The sequence below is a fragment of the Panthera uncia genome, chromosome B4 (genome assembly GCF_023721935.1).
Source record: "Panthera uncia isolate 11264 chromosome B4, Puncia_PCG_1.0, whole genome shotgun sequence".
NCBI classification, from domain to species: Eukaryota; Metazoa; Chordata; class Mammalia; order Carnivora; family Felidae; genus Panthera; species Panthera uncia.
Window position 1 is genome coordinate 42,531,318 of NC_064809.1, and position 18,934 is coordinate 42,550,251.

General features: G+C 41.9%; 1 protein-coding gene and 1 long non-coding RNA gene across 4 annotated transcripts in view; one reads left to right on the top strand and one right to left on the bottom strand.

Moving 5' to 3' along the window:
* Positions 1–1,914: 1,914 nt before the first annotated feature.
* On the bottom strand, positions 1,915–17,541 carry LOC125918836 (uncharacterized). Its single transcript, XR_007456596.1, has 3 exons — positions 17,453–17,541; positions 5,096–8,167; positions 1,915–4,705 (listed from the first exon to the last, which is right to left on the bottom strand). It is a non-coding gene; the product is annotated as an uncharacterized LOC125918836 (long non-coding RNA).
* The window catches only part of CLEC2D (C-type lectin domain family 2 member D), a 32,081-nt gene continuing 18,473 nt past the window's right edge, over positions 5,327–18,934 (top strand). For 2 of the 3 annotated variants that reach the window (XM_049625063.1, XM_049625065.1), the window contains exon 1: positions 17,515–17,672. In XM_049625063.1, the coding sequence (XP_049481020.1) occupies positions 17,612–17,672 (61 nt within the window). In that variant the 5' untranslated portion in view covers positions 17,515–17,611. Of the gene's footprint in view, positions 5,414–17,514; positions 17,673–18,934 lie in introns of those variants that run through there. The other variant, XM_049625064.1, reaches the window with a different exon arrangement.

Genomic DNA, 18,934 nt, shown 5'->3' on the forward strand with positions numbered 1-18,934 from the left:
AAAACTTTACCCTTTTACTTACCCCTCAATGATTTGTGTTCTCAGTGTCCTAATTTATTTCTTTTTATGATGTGGGTCCATGAAAACAGTCTTGTAACTATAGTTATTTCTTAACAGTTTTGCCCATTAAGCCTTTATGCTAAAGCCATGGTTACATAGCACCATAGTACAGTATTTGAATATTCTGAACTTGACTATATATATTTACTGTATATGTCTTTACCAGGATGTTTTACAATTTCATGTTTTCTTGTTACTAATTAGCATCCTTTTGTTTCATCCCGAGGAACTCTTTTTTCAGCATTTCTTGTGAGGTAGGTCCAGTGGTGGTGAACACCACCAGTTTATGATGGTTTGGGAAAGTCTTTATCTCTCCTTTATTCCTGAAAGACAAATTTGCCCTGTAAAGTAATTTTGGTTTGCAGGTTTTTTCTTTTGCTCTTTAAATATGTCATCGCAGTCTCTCTTGGCTCGCAAGGCGTTTGATGAGAAATCTAATAACGTTATGGGGGTTACTTTATTTGTGAAAAACTCATTTTCTCTTGCTCCTTTAAAGATTCTCTCTTTGTGATTTTATACCGTTTTGTTATTTTGTGGTTTGGAGAAGATTGTTTTAGGTTGAAAGTGTGGGGTGACTTAATTGCTTCGTGAACTTGGATATCTAAGTTCCTCCCCATATTTGGGAAGTTCTCAGATGTTCTTTCTTTAAACAAACTTTCTGGGGTGCCTGGGTGGCTCAGGCGGTTAAGTGTCCGACTTCGGCTCAGGTCATGATCTCACGGTCCGTGAGTTCGAGCCCCGCATGGGGCTCTGTGCTGATAGCTCAGAGCCTGGAGCCTGTTTCAGATTCTGTGCCTCCCTCTTTCTCTGCCCCTCCCCTGTTCATGCTCTCTCTCTCTGTCTCAAAAATAAATAAACATTAAAAAAAATTAAAAAAATAAAAATTAAAAAAAATAAACAAACTTTCTGTTCCTTTTGCCCACTCTTCTCCTTTGGAGGGTCCAGCAATGCACAGATTATTTCTTTGCATGATATCCTATAATTCATATAGGCTTTCTTCACTCTTTTTTTCATTATTTTTCATTTTGCTTCTCTGGCCATATGATTTTAATAGACCTGTATTGTAGTTCACTACTCCTGCTTGTTGCAGTCTCCTGTTGAAGCTCTCTTTGAGTTCTTTAGCGCAGGCATTGCAGTCTTGGACTCTAGAATTTCTGCTTGACTTATTATAATGTTTTCTGTTCCTTTGTTGAACATCTCGTTTTGTCTATGCATTGTTTTTTGAATTTTCTTTAGTTGTCTATCTGTGTTTTCTTAGAGTTCACTGGATTTCTTTAGGAGGATTCTTCTGAATTCTTCATCAGACAGTCCATAGATCTCCATTTCTTTAGGGTCCATGGTGTCATGTTTCCTTGCTTACTCATGATTACTGTGGCCTTGTATTGGTGTCTGTACATTTGAGGATATAGGCACCTCTCCAGTCTTCACAAACTAGTATTGGAAGGCCAGCCTTTCACTACTCAGCTTGTCCAGAGATTCAGGTGGGCAGTCTAGTGTTATCCAGGGGTGGGCTTGCTATTGGAGTCCTTGGGTGACCTGATGCTGAAAATGGTTGTATGTCTGGACCAGCTGTATTCACCCTGATGTTGAGCCCTAGTGGGACCTTGGGTTCATAGGTGTTGCTCCCATGGAGCTAGGGTTTGTGGGTATTGATTGGGAGCCTGAGTTCATAGGAGTCACCCAGAGCCATGGGAGCCAGCTGGAGCTACCTGGGGCCATAGGGGCCTGATAGGTGATGGAGTGGATCAGGGGCCCGAACTCATGAGAACAGTAAAAGATACCTGGAGTTATGGGGGCTCCCTGTGGCCTCTGAGCCACTAGGGGCTACTGGAGCTAGCTGGCATAAAGGTGGGCCAGGAGCCTCATTTCCCAGGGGCCCTCTGTGAGGCCGGGCCAGTGAAGCTGCCTAGAGCGTGTAGCCTGCCTGGGGTCACTGGAACTGGAAGGTTCCAGAGTGAACCAGGGTCTGTTCTCATGGGAGCGTCGTAGAACCTGGTGTCATGGGAGCTGCCTAGGGCCACGGGTGCTTCCCTGCCTGAGTCAAGGATTCCACGTGGGGCTGCTGGAGCCACATGGGGCTGCTGGGGCTGCCAGATTCCTGGATGCAATGAAGGCCTAGATTCTTGGGAGCCTGCAGGGAACCTTGCCTTGGCAGCTGCCTGGAGCCGTGGATGGTGTCTGGGACCTCTGGATCAGGCAGGTGCTGGATGAGCTGGTTTCATGATTCCTGGGAGCCTGCAGGGGAGTCACAGGAGTGGCTTTGGGGCCATTGGAGACAGCAGGTGCCTGGATGAAATGACGCCTGGGTTTCCGGGACCCTGCCCAGATCCTGGTCACTGGAGCTGGCTGGCACTGGTGGGGGGGGAGGCCCTAGGTTAGTGGGAACCTGCAGGGAGCCACTTAGACCTTCTGTGACTCAAGCTGCCATGGTTCAGTTTGAAACCCTGGAAGAACTGGTAAAAAATGTTTTTGGATCATTCTGTTTGTTGAATACTTCGCCCTCTGAGAGGGGTAGACTGCATAGGATTAAAGCTGAAGGATAAGGAAGAACCCTATTCCAGCAGACTTGGGAGCCTGGGTGCATATTAGTACCTAACATTTATTGTATTCTCTTCCTGGAAACCTGTGAGGTATTTTAGGTCAACTCTTTCATGTAATCTGCATAATTAGCCTACAAGACTAGCTCTGTCACTCCCACTGTATGAAGAAGTATGGTGATCATATAGTTTGTCATCTAAATATCATCTTAATCATCTTCATTTAAGAAGTGAAAATGACCAGAGGGTTCTGTAGCACAACAGGCATAAACTGGGACTTCCCTGAGCTGGGATTTTTGGTCAGTTTCACAAAAGTAAGCTGGAATCAGAGACATTGAATGAGTTAAGCTCGAAATTGGGAAGTCAAACCCCAAAGTCCGTGCTTCTCCTTATTACCATGCTACCACCCACAAAGAGAGAAGGCTGTAGAGAAGAGAGGCCCAAAAGCAATGTGACAGAAAGATAACACATGTACTTACTTCCTGTAAGTAGAATTTCCTTTTAGAATAGAATTTCCTGTAAAGATAAAAAGCCCTTCTGACCTTCAGATAGGCCTTAGCAGAGAATCATCCCATCACACTTGGAAATGTACAGACAACACTGAATATAGCGTCTGGTATATTTTGAGCTTTCTTTTCTTTCTACTGGGATTATGTATGGCTCACACATGGACATTGTATTTATGGGAAAAATTTAACCTCATGGAACACGTATTGCACAATGGGATAAGATATATAAATTCTTTTTGCGCTCTTCCATTTATTAAATTATTTTGATAACCAATGAGAAAAATTACAAACTGGCCTGCGACTGGCCTTTAAAAAGTGTTAACACATTCAAAATTCTCTCATTGTCCATTACAGTTATATAGGAAAATTTGAAAAGTGCTGAAACTCTTTACTTTGTCCTCTGTATGTTAAAAACTTAGAAACACTGAAAAGTGCTTTTTGCACTTTAATTCTTGGTGTTTATGTCTTAAATTACAGGGTGCTAAATAAATATACCTATAAACCAATAGCACTCTTTATTTTACCTTTTCTTGGCTTTAAAATTCTGTTTTTATCCCAGATTAAATCACAAAGAGTTAATTTCTTGAACGCTTTATGCATTCAGCACCCAATGTCAAGGCTGTTTCTATACTATTGAGTTTTAAAAAACAAAATGTTAAAAATCCTTAATAGTGTTAGCTACACGGGACTGATGGATCCCCAAAAGAACAAATAGGAATTGACACTGCAATTTTCCCTTATTCCATTTCTCCTCCTTTGTTGGTGTATCTGTCAATTTCTTCTTGTAATTCCATGAAATTTTTATTATATATCCTTTAAGGCTATGTTATTAGCTGCATACAAATACATTTCATTCAGGGATTAAATCTTTTTTTCCAGTGAGTAGTAACTTTATTTCACCCTGAATATGATGCTTTTTGCCATCCAATCTGTTATAGCTCAGGGTTTCCAAGAGGCACGAACTCCCATCTAGTTCACGTCTGTATCCTCAGAGACTAGCAATGTGTCTCAAATAAAGCACATGTTCGAGACTGGTCTGTGGACATGCCTTCATTATTATAAGACTCTTCCTGTGAACTTTTTGACGAAGACGGGTAAATTTCTCCAGATGTCTGGAGAGTAAAAAACAGAACAAAGCAAAAACCCTAAGACTTTACGTTGATAAACTGTGTGTGACTGACTCACAGATGAAATTTGAGTCAAAGCGTGGCCCTAACCTGGTGTTCTTTCACAAACTAGGTTCCGAGGCATATATCTAAAGCATGGATTCCATTTCTCAACCGGCTGTGACCTTGATCCATGACCAAGCCCCTTGAGCAGAATGTTTTCATATGAACAGTAAGTATAAGAAGAGCAGTTTCACTGCCTAGGGACAAGGTTCAAATGAGATAACATGAAAGTCTTTGCCAGCATGTGAAGCTCATAGTAAATGTTAAAATGTGTTGTTCTTCCATTATAGCTCTATGGAAATAAAAATAAAATACCAGCAATAGTTCTGCTACCAGCGTGGGGAATTCAAAGTGACGTTAAGTTCATCGTCCGTCTTCTGCTCCTCCCAGCAGGAAGTCAGTGAGCTGTTTAAGTCAATTGCTGATACTTCTGTGGAAATCATGATTAGTTCAATTAATCATTCAAAGTGCATGTGTGAAACATGTCCTTATAAGAACAAGCTTGCAAAAGTACACGGTTTATAACAGAAAAAGTCTAGGTAATTTGGGACTTACCCAGTTTCCTAATTTAAATACATTCTGATTCATTCTTCACATTGTGACCAGAGAGATCATTTTAATACGGATAGGATCAGGTCACGTTCTTGCATAAAATCTTTCTATAATTCCTCCTCTGCTCTCAGTGTGCAACCCAAATTCCTAACAGTAGCTAAGGCCACATGATAGAGTTATGTCACTGTTTCCTTTCCATCTCTAAAATGCCTGTGCCCCATCTCCCCGACCTTGTTACCAAAAAATAAATAAATAAAAGAAATCGTACCCTAAATACATTTCCGGCCACTGGATACCTCCGGACTGGTGGAAGCGTTCCAGAATGTGCAGTAGTCAAGCCAGAGCTCCGTGGTGTTCACGTCCACTGGAAATGATAGCAGGAGTTGCCCACTTACACACGGTCTCTTTATTCTGTGGTTTCAGAGACCCTTGGTAAACTGTGGTCTGGAAGTAGACGATTGTCCTGACATAACATCGGAAGGTCAGCAGTAGCCTAACACTACATCTCCCTGCCTGCCTACATCATTCACCTCAGTTCATCTCATCACATAGGCATTTTATCGTCTCAACCATCGCATGAGGAAGGGTGAGTATAAGAAAAGCAGATCAATTGAAAGAGAGACCGCATCAGCGTAACTTTTATTACAGCGTGTTGTTCCAGTTGTTCTCTTTTCTTATTGTTATTGCTTATCTCTTGCTGTGCATACTTTATAAGTTAACCTCTGTCGTAGGGGTGTGTGTGTGTGTGTGTGCGCCCAGTACTATCTGCAGTTGCAGGCATCCACTGGGGATCTTAGAACGTGTTCCCTGTGGATACAGGGGGACTGCTGCATTGCTTTTTTAGCAACTTGAGAAGCATTCAGGGCGCAGCCGTCTAGGAGTAATTGGGATTATAGTCGCGTCAGCAGCTGGGGTTCCATAGACCTGAATTCTGGCGTAGACGATGGAGAGAGACTGAAGGAGTGGATCAACTGGGGGTGTGGTTTATGTGTAGAGAGCTGCAACCACAGAGGAGTTTTGTCAACTCATCCTTAGTCTTCATTTAATCATGGCCTTTCGTGGAGATACTTTCTGAGTTTCTCGACATGCTTGTGTTCCCAAAGTTGTTACTTCCCCAACAGAAACCTCATTACACTGTTTCTGTTACTTACCCAGTTTTCTTATTTCCCAATAACAGTGTTGCAGCATGCAAGGAGAAGTCACAGTGACTTCTTGCTTATGTTCTCATTGCTTTGTGAGGTCCCTGACAGTAGTAATTCAATTAAGTTAATTAATATTTTGGGGTACGTATTGTGGTTTCCTTCAGTTTCGTGATCACAATAAAAAGGGAAAGGATTACATTTTTTCCTAAATATTTATTTATTTATTTAAATCCAAGTTAGTTAACATATAGTGTAATAATGATTTCGGGGATAGAATTTGGTGATTTATCACTTACACAGAACACCCAGTGCTCATCCCAACAAGTGCCCTCCTTCATGCCCATCACTCATTTAGCCCATCCCCCCCCAACACCTCCAGCAACCCTTAGCTTGTTCTCTGTATTTAAGAGTCTCTTATGGTTTGTCTCCTTCTCTGTTTTTATCTTATTTTTCCTTCCCTTCTCCTATGTTCATCTGTTTTGTTTCTTAAATTCCACTTGTGAGTGAAATAATATGATATTTGTTTTTCTCTGCCTAACTTACTTCACTTAGCATCGTCAATCCTAATTTCATCCACGTTGTTGCAAATGTTAAGATTTCATTCTTTTTGATTGCCAAGTAATATTCCATTGTGTATATATACCACTTCTTTATCCATTCATCAGTCGATGGACATTTGGGCTCTTTACATAATTTGGCTAATGTTGATAGCACTGCTATAAACGTTGGGGTGCATGTTCTCCTTCAAATCAGCAGTTTTGTATCCTTCAGATAAATACCCAGTAATGCAATTGCTGGGTCATAGGGTAGTTCTATTTTTAATTTTTTGAGGAACCTCCATATTGTTTTCCAGAGTGGCTGCACCAGCTTGCACTTCCACCAGCTGTGCAAAAGGGTTCCGCTTTCTCCACATGCTCACCAACATACGCTGTTCATTTTAGCCATTCTGACAGATATGAGGTGGTATCTCATGGTGGTTTTGACTAGTATTTCCCTGATGATGAGTGATGTTGAGCATCTTTTCATGTGTCCATTAGCCATCCGGATGTCTTCTTTGGAAACATGTCTATTTATGTCTTTTGCCCATTTCTTCGCTGGATTATTTGTTTTTTGGGTGTTGAGTTTGACAAGTCCTTTATAGATTTTGGATACTAACCCTTTATCACATATGTCATTTGCAAATATCTTCTCCCATTTCGTCGGTTGCCTTTTAATTGTGCTGATTGTTTGCTGTGCAGAAGCTTTTAATCTTGATGAAGTCCCATAGTTCATTTTTGCTTTAGTTTCTCTTTCCTCTGAAGATACGTCAAGTAAGAAGTTGCTATGGCTGAGATCAAAGAAGTTGTTGCCTATTTTCTTCTCTAGGATTTTGATGGCTTCCCCTCTTACATTTAGGTATTTCATCCATTTTGAGTTTATTTTTATGTATGGTGTAAGAAAGTGCTCCAGATTCATTCTTCTGCATGTCACTGTCCAGTTTACCCAACACCATTTGCTAAAGAGACTGCCTCTTTTCCATTGGGTATTCTTTCTTGCTTTGTCAAAGATTAGTTAGCCATATGTATGTGGGTCCGTTTCTGGGTTTTCTCTTCTGTTCCCTTGATCTATTCTATGCGTCTGTTTCTGTGTCAGTACCATACTGCCTTGATGATTACAGCTTTGTAATATAGATTGAAGTCTGGAATTGTGATGCCTCCCACTTTGGTTTTCTTTTTCAACATTACTTTAGCTATTTGGGGTCTTTTCTGGTTCCATACAAATTTTAGGATTGTTTGTTCTAGCTCTGTGAAGAATGCTGGTGTTCTTTGGTAGGGATTGCATTGAATATGTAGATTGCTTTGGGTCGGATCAACATTTCAACAATATTTGTTTTTCCAAACCCATGAGAATAGAATGTTTTTCCATTTTTCTGTGTCTTCTTCAATTCCATTCATAAGCTTTCTATAGTTTTCAGTGCATAGATATTTCACCTCTTTGGTTAGGCTTATTCCTAGGTATCTTATGGTTTTTGGTTCATTTATAAATGGGATCGATTCCTTGATTTCTCTTTCTGCTGCTTCATTATTGGTGTATTGAAATGCAATAGATTTTTGTGTGTTGATTTTATATCCTGTGACTTTTAAAAGATTAAAAACAAAACAAAAAAAATCAAAGGAAGCTAGATTTTAGGTGTGTTTCAGTGTCCTTGTTGAAAGAAGCTTGATAGAGAAAAAAAGGGAAAGGAAAGAAAAAATTAAAAAATTTAAAAAAATGTATAATACAATAGAATATAAAATGAAATCGAATAAAACTTTTTAAAAAATAAAAAATAAAATAAAAGGAAATACATTTTTCTCTTTCTGTGTCCAAGAGAAAGAAAGAAGGAACTAAAAAAAGAAAACAATTTAAGCAAAAACAGAAGCAAAGAGAATGAACGAATAAATGAACCAGCAAACAGAATGAAACCCAAATGAAGTTACATCCTGTTTCCCCTAGAACTGAAACTATGAAGCATTCTATAGTCCATACGCTAAGCAGGTGGAGGGACTGTGCTGGTCTTCTGGGGGATGTGCTTGGATTAATGGTATAATGGCTTGGTATAATAGCTCCTTTCTCCACTAAGTGTTGCTGCTTAACTTACTGCGGTGGATCTGTGTGCGTGTGAGAGGTGAAAATGGCTTCACCCAGCTCCCTAGTCTCTGGGGAAGGAACTTCTTGCTCTCACTGACCTGCATTCAAGCACCTCCCCTTTGGCTCAGGCCTCCGTCTACTCCCCACCTCTACCCTGTCCATGTCCAAGCTGTTTGCCTGTCAGGTGGCAGTTCACTCCAGAGCTTTATCTCAGATGGGGTTGTGTTCCAAACCCCACACTTCAGAGATCCCCGTGGCTTGGACCCCCACTGACTCTCTGGGGGAGGGTCTCACCGAACAATGGCTTGCCCCAGAAAATGTTCTTATGATCACGTAGTAGCAGAGGTTCAGAGATACCAAGTCACAACCCGCAGCCCAATACCAGGTTTCGCCACACTCTGGTTTCTTTGTCCCAATACCAGCAAATGTGGCTGCTTTCCAGGGTCCGCTGGGACCTTTGACTGTAGGGGGGCAAAGGCCCTCCAAGCAGGGGAACCGCTTCTCTCCGGCATACAGACCCCTCAGACCCCACTGCTTGCTCCTGGGAATTCACCCTAGTTCCTCACCAGAGCACCGCCAGTTACTAACCTCTGAAACTTCAGACTCTGCACTCCACTGTTTTTAGAATCTTGGTGGTATTGAATCCCTCTCCTTTCTCCCCATCGATGATTTTGGGGAAAAGTTTTCTTATTTAGTCCCTTGCGAGCATTTTCACTCTTTCTCTCCAGATACTTTCAGGGGGAGTACTTTTCTTGCACAATCCCGGTGTGCCACAATTCCCCCCTTTCTCTTTCTCTCTGTCCTCTCCCTGTGAAAGTGGCTCCCTACTTTTTGTGGCTTTTCTCTCCCCCAGTTCACCTCTCTACACCAGGTACCTGCTGAGTTCTGTGGCTCAAGTTATACGGATTGTTACGTTAATCCTCAGATCAATTTCCTAGGTGTTGAGAATGGTTTGGTACTGATCTAGCTGCGTTTCAGGGACAAAGACAAGCTCAGCGTCTCCAAGCTGCTCTGCCATATTAACTCACCATCCGTTTATTTTTCAGAGAGAGAGAGAGAGTGGGGAGGAGGAGCAGAGAGAGAGAGAGAGAAAGAATCCCAAGCAAGCTCCACGGTGTCATGAACCGTGAGATCACAATCGAAGCCCAAACCAAGAGTCGGACACTGAGCCACTAGGCATCCCAGAAAATCGGATTCTTTCAGCATTCCCGTTAGGTCTAAGATTGGACTTCTGTGTCTCTCAGAATACAATGTAATAACCAGAGAGACCACTGAGACCTCAAGAGCAGGGATAACCACAGAATAGGTGGAGAGCAAGACGTGGGAAGATACAAAGTAATAAAAATGGAAAAGGAGAGAAAGACAAAGGAAGTGAACTTGGATAAGATTTATCACAACAGGAACTCAGATAGAAAATGTGGATGGGGCCATAACTTCTGTTAGGACAAGCTGGGCTAGCATTATCTGTCCATGATCCCCGTCTGAAAATCACACCAGGGATAGGCAGTCGAGAATTTTTAAAGATGGTGAGATGGAAGGGATCTGGTTTGGGATCCTAGAACTGGAGAACTAACACAGTGGCAGGGCACCTTGTATGCCCTTTCCACTGTACCTAAAAGAAGTCAACTACAGCTTGGTATTTCCTGACTCCCAACCTAACAATAAAAGACAACCCAAGTAGATTCTTCTCTTGCACTGATGGATGGCTTCCCACTAACACTACCAGGCAAGTCCAGTAGGGCTAGTGAAAGGGATCTACTGGGATCCCCACTGTCAGTAAGCAGCTGAAGAAAGCACTCACCCTTCCAGACCTGAGACTCTCCTCTCCCATGCAGAGACACCACAAGGCCAGGAACGCCAGCAGGGGTGAACACACCCTAATGAGCACACTGTCCAGGCAGTTTTCTTCATTTCTGTGGCTGAAGGCTCCCTTCTTCCAGCTGGATGCACCAGGCTGGGCGGGTTGAGAACGCTCCTTCAGCCCCCCTCCTGCAGCACCAGGAGAGACCACGGGAGCCCCTGTGGTACCAGATAAACCAAGACCAAAACAACCCTGACTCTGAAAATTGTCACTGGAACCACAGAACTCAAAAGTGGGCCAGAGTGTGCATGCTACATCTAAAGAAGCTGACTCCCTACTAAAATAAGGACGTATAGCTCCCAGAGTCTCCAAACGTAATGGTCAAAATAGAGAATCATGTTCCTTAGTATTGACCCAAAGAAGCTGGAATCTTACATCCGCATAAAAACCTGCACAAGGATGTCAGCAGCCTTATTCATAATTGCCAAAATTGGGAAGCAATCAAATGTCCTTCAGTGGCTGAGTGGTTAAACAAACTACGGAACATTCAGACAAGGCAGCATTATTCACAGCTATGAAGAAATAAGCTATCAGTGCATGAAAATACTTGGAGGAAACTTAAGTGCGCATTACTAAGTGAAAGAAATCAATTTGAAAAAGTTTATGATCCCAACTATACGACTTTCTGGAAAAAGCAAAACTATGGAGACAATAAAAAGGTCAGTGGTTATGGTAGTGGGCGGCTAGAAGGTGATAAATTAGCAGAGCAAAGAGGTTTGCCCTATTATTGTGGTTGAGATGTGTTTGCCTTCAGTCTAGTTGTCTGCAATGGCTCTCTTGGCCTGTCATAGGCAGGGTTTGGTCTCCATGATGTTAAAGGGCCAGTCTTAGGCCACCTTGGGCTTGAGTTCGGTCAGACCAGATAGACGCCCGGTCTCAGCCCACTGCTGGGGCTAGAGTCATACTTACGTGTGTGGTTATCTTACCCTCTCCCCAGGACAAGTCACTTTGGAGTGGTGCTGGCCATTGTTGGGGATGAGACCTGCATCCACTTTAGAGGGACTCTGCTGAATGAGGATGGTTGGAGGGTGTAGTCTGCAGGAGAATGTGGGGGCAGGGTGCACCATTAGCAAAGCTAGGTGGAGAGTCTTTGGGCTGATTCCCACAGGTGTCCATGTATCTAGGCTAGTGGGCCGAGGAGAGAGATGGCACCAGCCAGATGGCACTTCTTAGAGAAGTGTCCCAAAGATATCTGCCCCTCCTGTACATGCTCTGAGGCCAGGAAATAAGTCTACCTTACTGTATACCCCATATGCTATGCTTTTCAAACTGCTGCTCTTATGCTATATCTGTGTAGATGGGGTTGTTTCTTATGCTTTTTTTTTTTTAAGGGTTGAAACTCAGTTTCCCTGTCACCCTCAAGCTCCCTCAGAACCAAACCTGCTAACTGTTAGAGTTTCCGGTGTTAAGCCCTGCTGATTATAAAAACGTGTGAAGTTAAGCCCCTGTGATTTTCTTTCTTTTTTTTTTTTATTTTTTTTTTAACGTTTATTTATTTTTGAGACAGAGAGAGACAGAGCATGAACAGGGGAGGGGCAGAGAGAGAGGGAGACACAGAATCTGAAACAGGCTCCAGGCTCTGAGCTGTCAGCACAGAGCCCGACGCGGGGCTCGAACTCACAGACCGCGAGATCATGACCTGAGCTGAAGTCGGACGCTTAACCGACTGAGCCACCCAGGCGCCCCAGCCCCTGTGATTTTCAAAGGCAGACATGATGGGGATTCATCTTCTCAGTGCAAGTCCCCCTTGTCTGGGGTCCCCGGCGTGGGTCTCTTCCTCTCCCTTCTCCATGCCTATGGTGTACCTCCCTATTGCGGTGAGCCTTGCAGGTTAGTTTGGTTCCCAGCCTGTCTCCAGGCCATCTTTCCAGTTTTGATGTGGCCTCCTCCCTATGATTAAGAGTGGAGAGGGGCGCCTGGGGGGCTCAGTCAGTTGTGCATCCAACTTGGCTCAGGTCATGATCTCACCGTCCGTGAGTTCGAGCCCCACGTCAGGCTCTGTGCTGACAGCTTAGAGCCTGGAGCCTGCTTCAGATTCTGTGCCTCCCTCTCTCTCTGTCCTTCCCCTGCTCGCATTCTGTCTGTCTGTCTCTCTCTCTCAAAAAATAAATAAACATAAAAAAATTAAAAAGAGTCTGTCGAGCAAGTTTGGGATCATTTTCTAGGTGAGCTACACTGATGTGTGTGTTATTTAGGTGTACCAATGGGACCAGGTGAGCTCAGGATTCTCCTACTCCACCAGTCTTTCTGGAAGTCACAATATTTTCGTTTTTTTTAATGTTTATTTTTTTTTTGAGACAGAGACAGAGCATGAGAGGGGGAGGGGTAGAGAGCGAGAGGGAGACACAGAATCCGAAGCAGGTTCCAGGCCCTGAGCTGTCAGCACAGAGCTCGACGTGGGGCTCGAACTCATAAGCTGCAAGGTCATGGCCTGAGCCTGAAGTTGGACGCTTAACCGACTGGAAGTCACAGTATTTTAAACTCTGTTGCTCATTAAACCCTGGTCTTTGTTCTTAGTGACCCCCGGAAGTTTCAGGTATGCCAAACTCCATCAGAATTAGCATCTTATTGGCCTCATTAGCTTTCTGAGGCAGGCAAGTTAGACATTGATGGTAACATGTCAAAGCGAGCAGGCAAAGTGGTCATGTGATTTGTGTGGTCCAACTCCTTTTAATGGAAAGCTGACGTGGGGCTTGATCCCACAAACCATGAGATCATGACCTGAGCTGAAACCAAGAATCTGAGGCTTAACCAACCGAGTCACCCAGGTGTGCCTAAAAACGTGTAATTAAAAAAAAAAAAAAATGAAAGCTATATTGGACGAGACAAAAACTACGCCACCTCTTTTATGCACAAAGGGTCAGGGTCCGCTACATAATTTGCACGGTCACGTGCAAAATAAAAGCGTGGAGTGTCTTGTTTAGATATTAGTAATAAGTTGAAGGCATTGAAGGTAGCATATTAAACTGAGTATAAAGCCCCTTTGAGCATGGAGATCGGCTCCTGGACAGACTGGATGTCCATGTACCTGGTCCTGCACAGAGTCATTTTTCTCCCCAGTTACAATTCATCATTAACTGCTCATGTTCAGTGTTTTTGCTTCTTGAAGAGGGTGCTTTCTTTACTGAGCTACTTAGCAATAATCGCTTTGTCTGGAAGGCTTCCCTCATTTTTCTCAGATTCTTTTCAAGATGCACTAGGATGAAACACACCATTTCTCTTACCCTCCCCCGGCTTTTTCTAATATTTATTTTTGAGAGGGAGGTGGGAAGGGTAGAGAGAGAGGGAGACAGAGAATCCAAAGCAGGTTCCAGGCTCCGAGCCGTCGGCGCAGAGCTCGACACAGGGCTTAAACTCACAAACCATGAGATCGTGACCTGAGCTGAAGTTGGACGCTCAACTGACTGAGCCACCCAGGCGCCACCCCCCCACCATGACTCTTACCCTTGAAGAAACATTGATGTTCAGAATATTCTAACCCAGGCATGAGCCAATCAGAGTAATCTCTGGCCAGTGGTCCACTTGGGGAAAATGGCTTTATCTGAACCCGGCAGAAAAAAGGTTGTCGGTATTCTCCAGACCAAAGCTTCAGCAGGAAGATGTTAGATACTAAAGTTCATAATGTTTCCTGAAGCAGGCATAAATTAACAGTTATTGGATACTAAGTATTAAGCTGAAGTTTATTGGACACCTTTACCTAAATCATAGATTTCGTTTTTCAGAGCAAGCCTGTCACCATATAGATCTTGCGGGTGAGAGAATTTAGTTAATGTGCTGTAATAATTTGTGAAATAATGAATTACCACACATTGTGGTTTAAAAACAATATGAATTATTATCTTATAGTTATGGAGGTCAGAGTTTCAAAATGGATCTTAATAGGCAAAAGTCAGGGTGTTGGTAGAGCTCTGTTCTCTTTGGAACTCTGGGGGAGAATCGATTTCCTTGCTTTTTGCGGCTTCTAGAAGCCACTTGCATTCATTGGCTTGTGGCCTCTTGCTTCATCTTCAAAGATGGCAGCACAGCTCCTTCAAGCCTTTCTCTGGGTAACGCTGCCACCTTCCTCGAACAAAGATCCCCATGTGATTAAATTGAGCCACTCACATATTCCAGAATAATTCTCCATCTTAACAGTCTTCATTTAAAAAAAAAAATTTTTTTAACATTTATTTATTTTTGAGACAGAGAGAGACAGAGCATGAATGGGGGAGGGTCAGAGAGAGAGGGAGACACAGAATCCGAAACAGGCTCCAGGCTCTGAGCTGTCAGCACAGAGCCTGACGCGGGGCTTGAACTCACGGACCGCGAGATCACGACCTGAACCGAAGTCAGATGTTTAACTGACTGAGCCACCCAGGCGCCCCAACAGTCTTCATTTTTTAAAAAATTTTTAATTTTTCAAAAATCTAATTATTTAAATTCAAGTTAGTTAACATATAATGTTGTATTGGTTTCAAGGGTAGAACCCAGCGGTTCATCACTTCCATATAACACCCAGTGCTCATCCCAACAAGTGCCCTCCTTAATACCCATCACCCATTTAGGCCATTCCCCATGCACCTTCCCTCCAGCAAGTCTAGGTTTATTCTCTATAGTTAAGTCTCTTATGGTTTGCTTCCCTCTTTTTTCCCCTTCCCCTATGTTCATCTAATTTGTTTCATAAGTTCCACATATGAGTGAAATCATATGATGTTTGTCTTTTTCTGACTGGCTCATTTTGCTTAGCATAATACCTTCTAGTTCTATCCACATTGTTGCAAATGGCAAGATTTCATTCTTTTTGACCATTGAGTAATATTTCATTGTATATATGGACCACATTTCTGGATTCTTAACCACATCTTCAAAGACCTTTTTTGGTTTTTAATTTAGTTTTATTTTTTTAAATGTTTATTTATTTTTGAGAGAGAGAGAGAGAGAGACAGAGTGCCAGCAGGGGAGGGGCAGAGAAAGAGGGAGACACAGAATCTGAAACAGGCTTCAGGCTCTGAACTGTCAGCACAGAACCCGATGTGGGGCTCGAACCCATGAACTGTGAGATCATGACCTGAGCTGCAGTCAGATGCTTAACTGACTGAGCCACCCAGGTGCCTCAACTTTCTTTATTTTAAATAAAAAATTTATTTAGAGGGAGAGAGAGTGTGAATAGGGCAGAGGGGCAGAGGGAGAGAGAGAGAGAGAGAGAGAGAGAGAGAATCTCAAGCAGGCTCCATGCTCAACATGGAGACCCATGAGGGCCACGATCCCATAGCCTTGGATCATGAGCTGAACTGAAGTCAAAAGTTGGATGCTTAATTGACTGAGCCATCCAGACACCCCTCTTAAAGACATTTTTAAATTTTTTTCCATGTAAGGTAACATATCCACAGGCTTGGAGATTAGGACAGGGAATCTTTGAGGGGCCAATATTCTGCCTACCATATACACGTAAAGTTAAACAACTACCAGGCTATAAGACTTGTGTTTGAGTTGAGAGTATTTTGCTCCAAAGGCCATGTTCTTTCACACAATCTTTTATGTTTCCTCACATTGAATACATCTGTCATCTGTTCTGTTGTCAAAACCAGAAAGGCCAAAGAAAAGTGGGGCAGAGGTAAAGTAGGACTAAATACTTTTCATGAGGTTTTGCTCTTTCCTATAGTTTCTTATCAGTGAGCTGTTCCAACAAAACAAAATCTGTTAAAATTAATTTTACATTAGTCACTTGAGAGAGTCCCTTCTATTGAGTAGCGATGGGAACCTTGAAGGGCTTTTCGCCACAGCCAGACAGTCACTCATTTGTGCCTTTTAAATATATGCCTCATTTTAAAAAATCTTGTTTGGGGAAAGAAAAAAAAATCCTTTTTTCTAAGTGAAATTTGAAATAACTGTCTGGGTACTCTGTCTTTTCACCATGTAAAAACATGCCAGTATATCGTGTATAGGGTAACACCTGTTAGACACAGGATTTCATAAGAAGAGTGAACAGAATCCTAGGGCTTATAAGTCATGAAATTCACACAGTTTAATATAGAGCCCTTGTATTTTAGAAATGTAGTTTTTCATGTAGCTAACACATTATCAGGACTGTATGCACTAGTTTTCCGTTTCTTTTGCTCATTAAGAGGAGCTGTTTCAGGAACAGAAACTGAGAGGGTTTTTTGTGGCTTTTTGACTAACAAGGTCAACATTTGACCTTTACTGACTATGGAGGGTCTTAGTTTCAAACTAGTTCCTCAGACAGATCATTTAATCATGGCATCTATCAGTAACTGAATGTAGACAAATGCCTTTGCCCTTAACTTGAGGAGCTCATTTTAAAATAAAAGTAATAATGTCAGCCCCGTTATTTAGCGGCACCAGTTAAATGAGAACACGTGTGTAAATCTTTTCTGCGTGTTCCTAGATCATGGTAAAGGGTAATAAACTGTAGGTTTTTGTTATCATGCCATGATAATAATAGTAAAACTGATGTTTTTAATTGTGCCACCTATGTAGGAACTCCAGTATAGTGTGAAACCTATCAAAGTTTACTTTCTGTCCCCTTTGATGACAAAATCGTGAAAAAATACAAAAAGGGCCAGCTTGACAATTCATATTTACTCTGCCGATGGTATTACAAGCTGAGAGACCCCAAGCTTACACTGAGAACCAGAAGGGGCTGATTAAAAAAAAAAAAAAACAAAAACAAACCAGAAACACCTCTTTGAGGGCATTGGAGCAAACGTCTTTTAAGGTATTGGAGAGTTTTCAGGGTTAACTGGAAGACCAGCAAAGATTCTGGATTTAAAAAAAAATTTTTTTTAAGGGAGAATGAGCTCTTGAGAATAAGTTTTAATTGGAGATTAGGATTGCCCTTGCTTTTTTATGTGCATCATATTTACTGCCCCTGAGAATCACCTCCTCCATCCTCACAGCAATACTTCTGGTAATGCTCAAGCATTAACAAATTTGTTCCCATGACCGAGTTTTAAAGAAATTTTTGCAGAAAAAAAAAGAAAGAAAAGAAAAGAAATTTTTGCTAAGCACCCACCTTCTCTGAAGGCAAGCTGCTTTCTGACTCATGTGGTCCCCTGTCTTTTTGTGAGGCGGGTGTGTAAATGAGGAAGTTCTAAACTGAAAGGAGAGGTTGTTCTCTTGGCTTGGAAGCGATCTGAAGCCACTTGTTAGCTGTCTGCGATGTAGGGGCAAAATGCGTGATAGCAGTTGTGTGGAGAAAGCCTGTGTGCCGGTGGAATTGCTGAGAAACCCAAGTAAGAAGCTGGTCTGTATGCAGTGACTGTGGGAATTGGGGCGGTAAGATAAGAGCAGTAATGCGGGTCTGGTTTCTGCACAGGGAAGACAGTCTTTTGGAGAGAGTTTTCAAGGCTGAGAGATGGAATGCTAGAGGTTATAAATTGCAGGTTTATGATTGGTATAAAAATATGCAGCTACTTGGGTACACTTGCGCCAACAAGTGAGGAGGGAGAACTGTTAAGGAAAGATGTCAGAGAGTCGAGTCCGGTTCCATTGATGACAGAGGATAAACCTTGTAACAATGAATCTCACTGACATATACAGTCATATTTTATTAATAAATATCAGTTCACAAATAGTAAAAATTCAAACTTAAGAAAATGGAATTAAAAATTAAATTACGAGGTTAAAACTTAGTAAATGTTAATAACAGTGAATTTCACTGAAAAGAACAATGCACATTTTAAAGTGTCATACAGATGCAGGGTATTATCATTGGTAAATAAGGTAGAAAATAAGGGCGCCTGGGTGGCTCAGTCAGTTAAGCGTCCGACTCTTTATTTTGGCTCAGGGCATGATCTGAGGGTGGTGAGTTTGAGCCCCATGTAGGGCTCCATGCCCAGCAGGGAGCTTGTTTTGGATTCTTTCTCTCTCCCTCTACTCACTGTCTCTCTCTCTCTCTCTCTCTAAAAATAAATAAATAAACAAACAAATAAATAAAATGAGGTGGAAATTTACAATGGAAGCTCATACATAGGAAAGATAGAAATAAAAAGCAAAGAAAAGGCAAACAGTATGGAGTTTTTTAGCAAGTAAAAAAAGTAAACAGAAGGCAAAGGAAAAACAGTACAGCATTCAAATGGAATTATCTAAAATTGGAGGCACAGTATGAAGAAAATAATGTATATACACACATATAATCTCATATATATTATATGAGATACGTTATATATTATATATATTATACATTATATATATATTATATATATTATACATTTATACAAAGCTTGAAACTATAAAAAACCACTTGTATTCAAGGCTTTATATGATGACTTAGTAAGTGGGGGAAAAAAAAACGTTTTGGACCAGCTGCAGAAAATCGAAGTGGCATAATTTAGGAGTGAAAAAAATTTCTTTTGTCTTTGATAAAAGTTGTCCTCGACTTAGAGAAAAGGCAGTTCATATGAGGAGAAGACGATGTCTAATCCTTGTTGAGTGACTTCATTTATTTCTTTATTCCTTTGGGATTTTTGCATATTTCCATAAGAGCTGCTTTAAA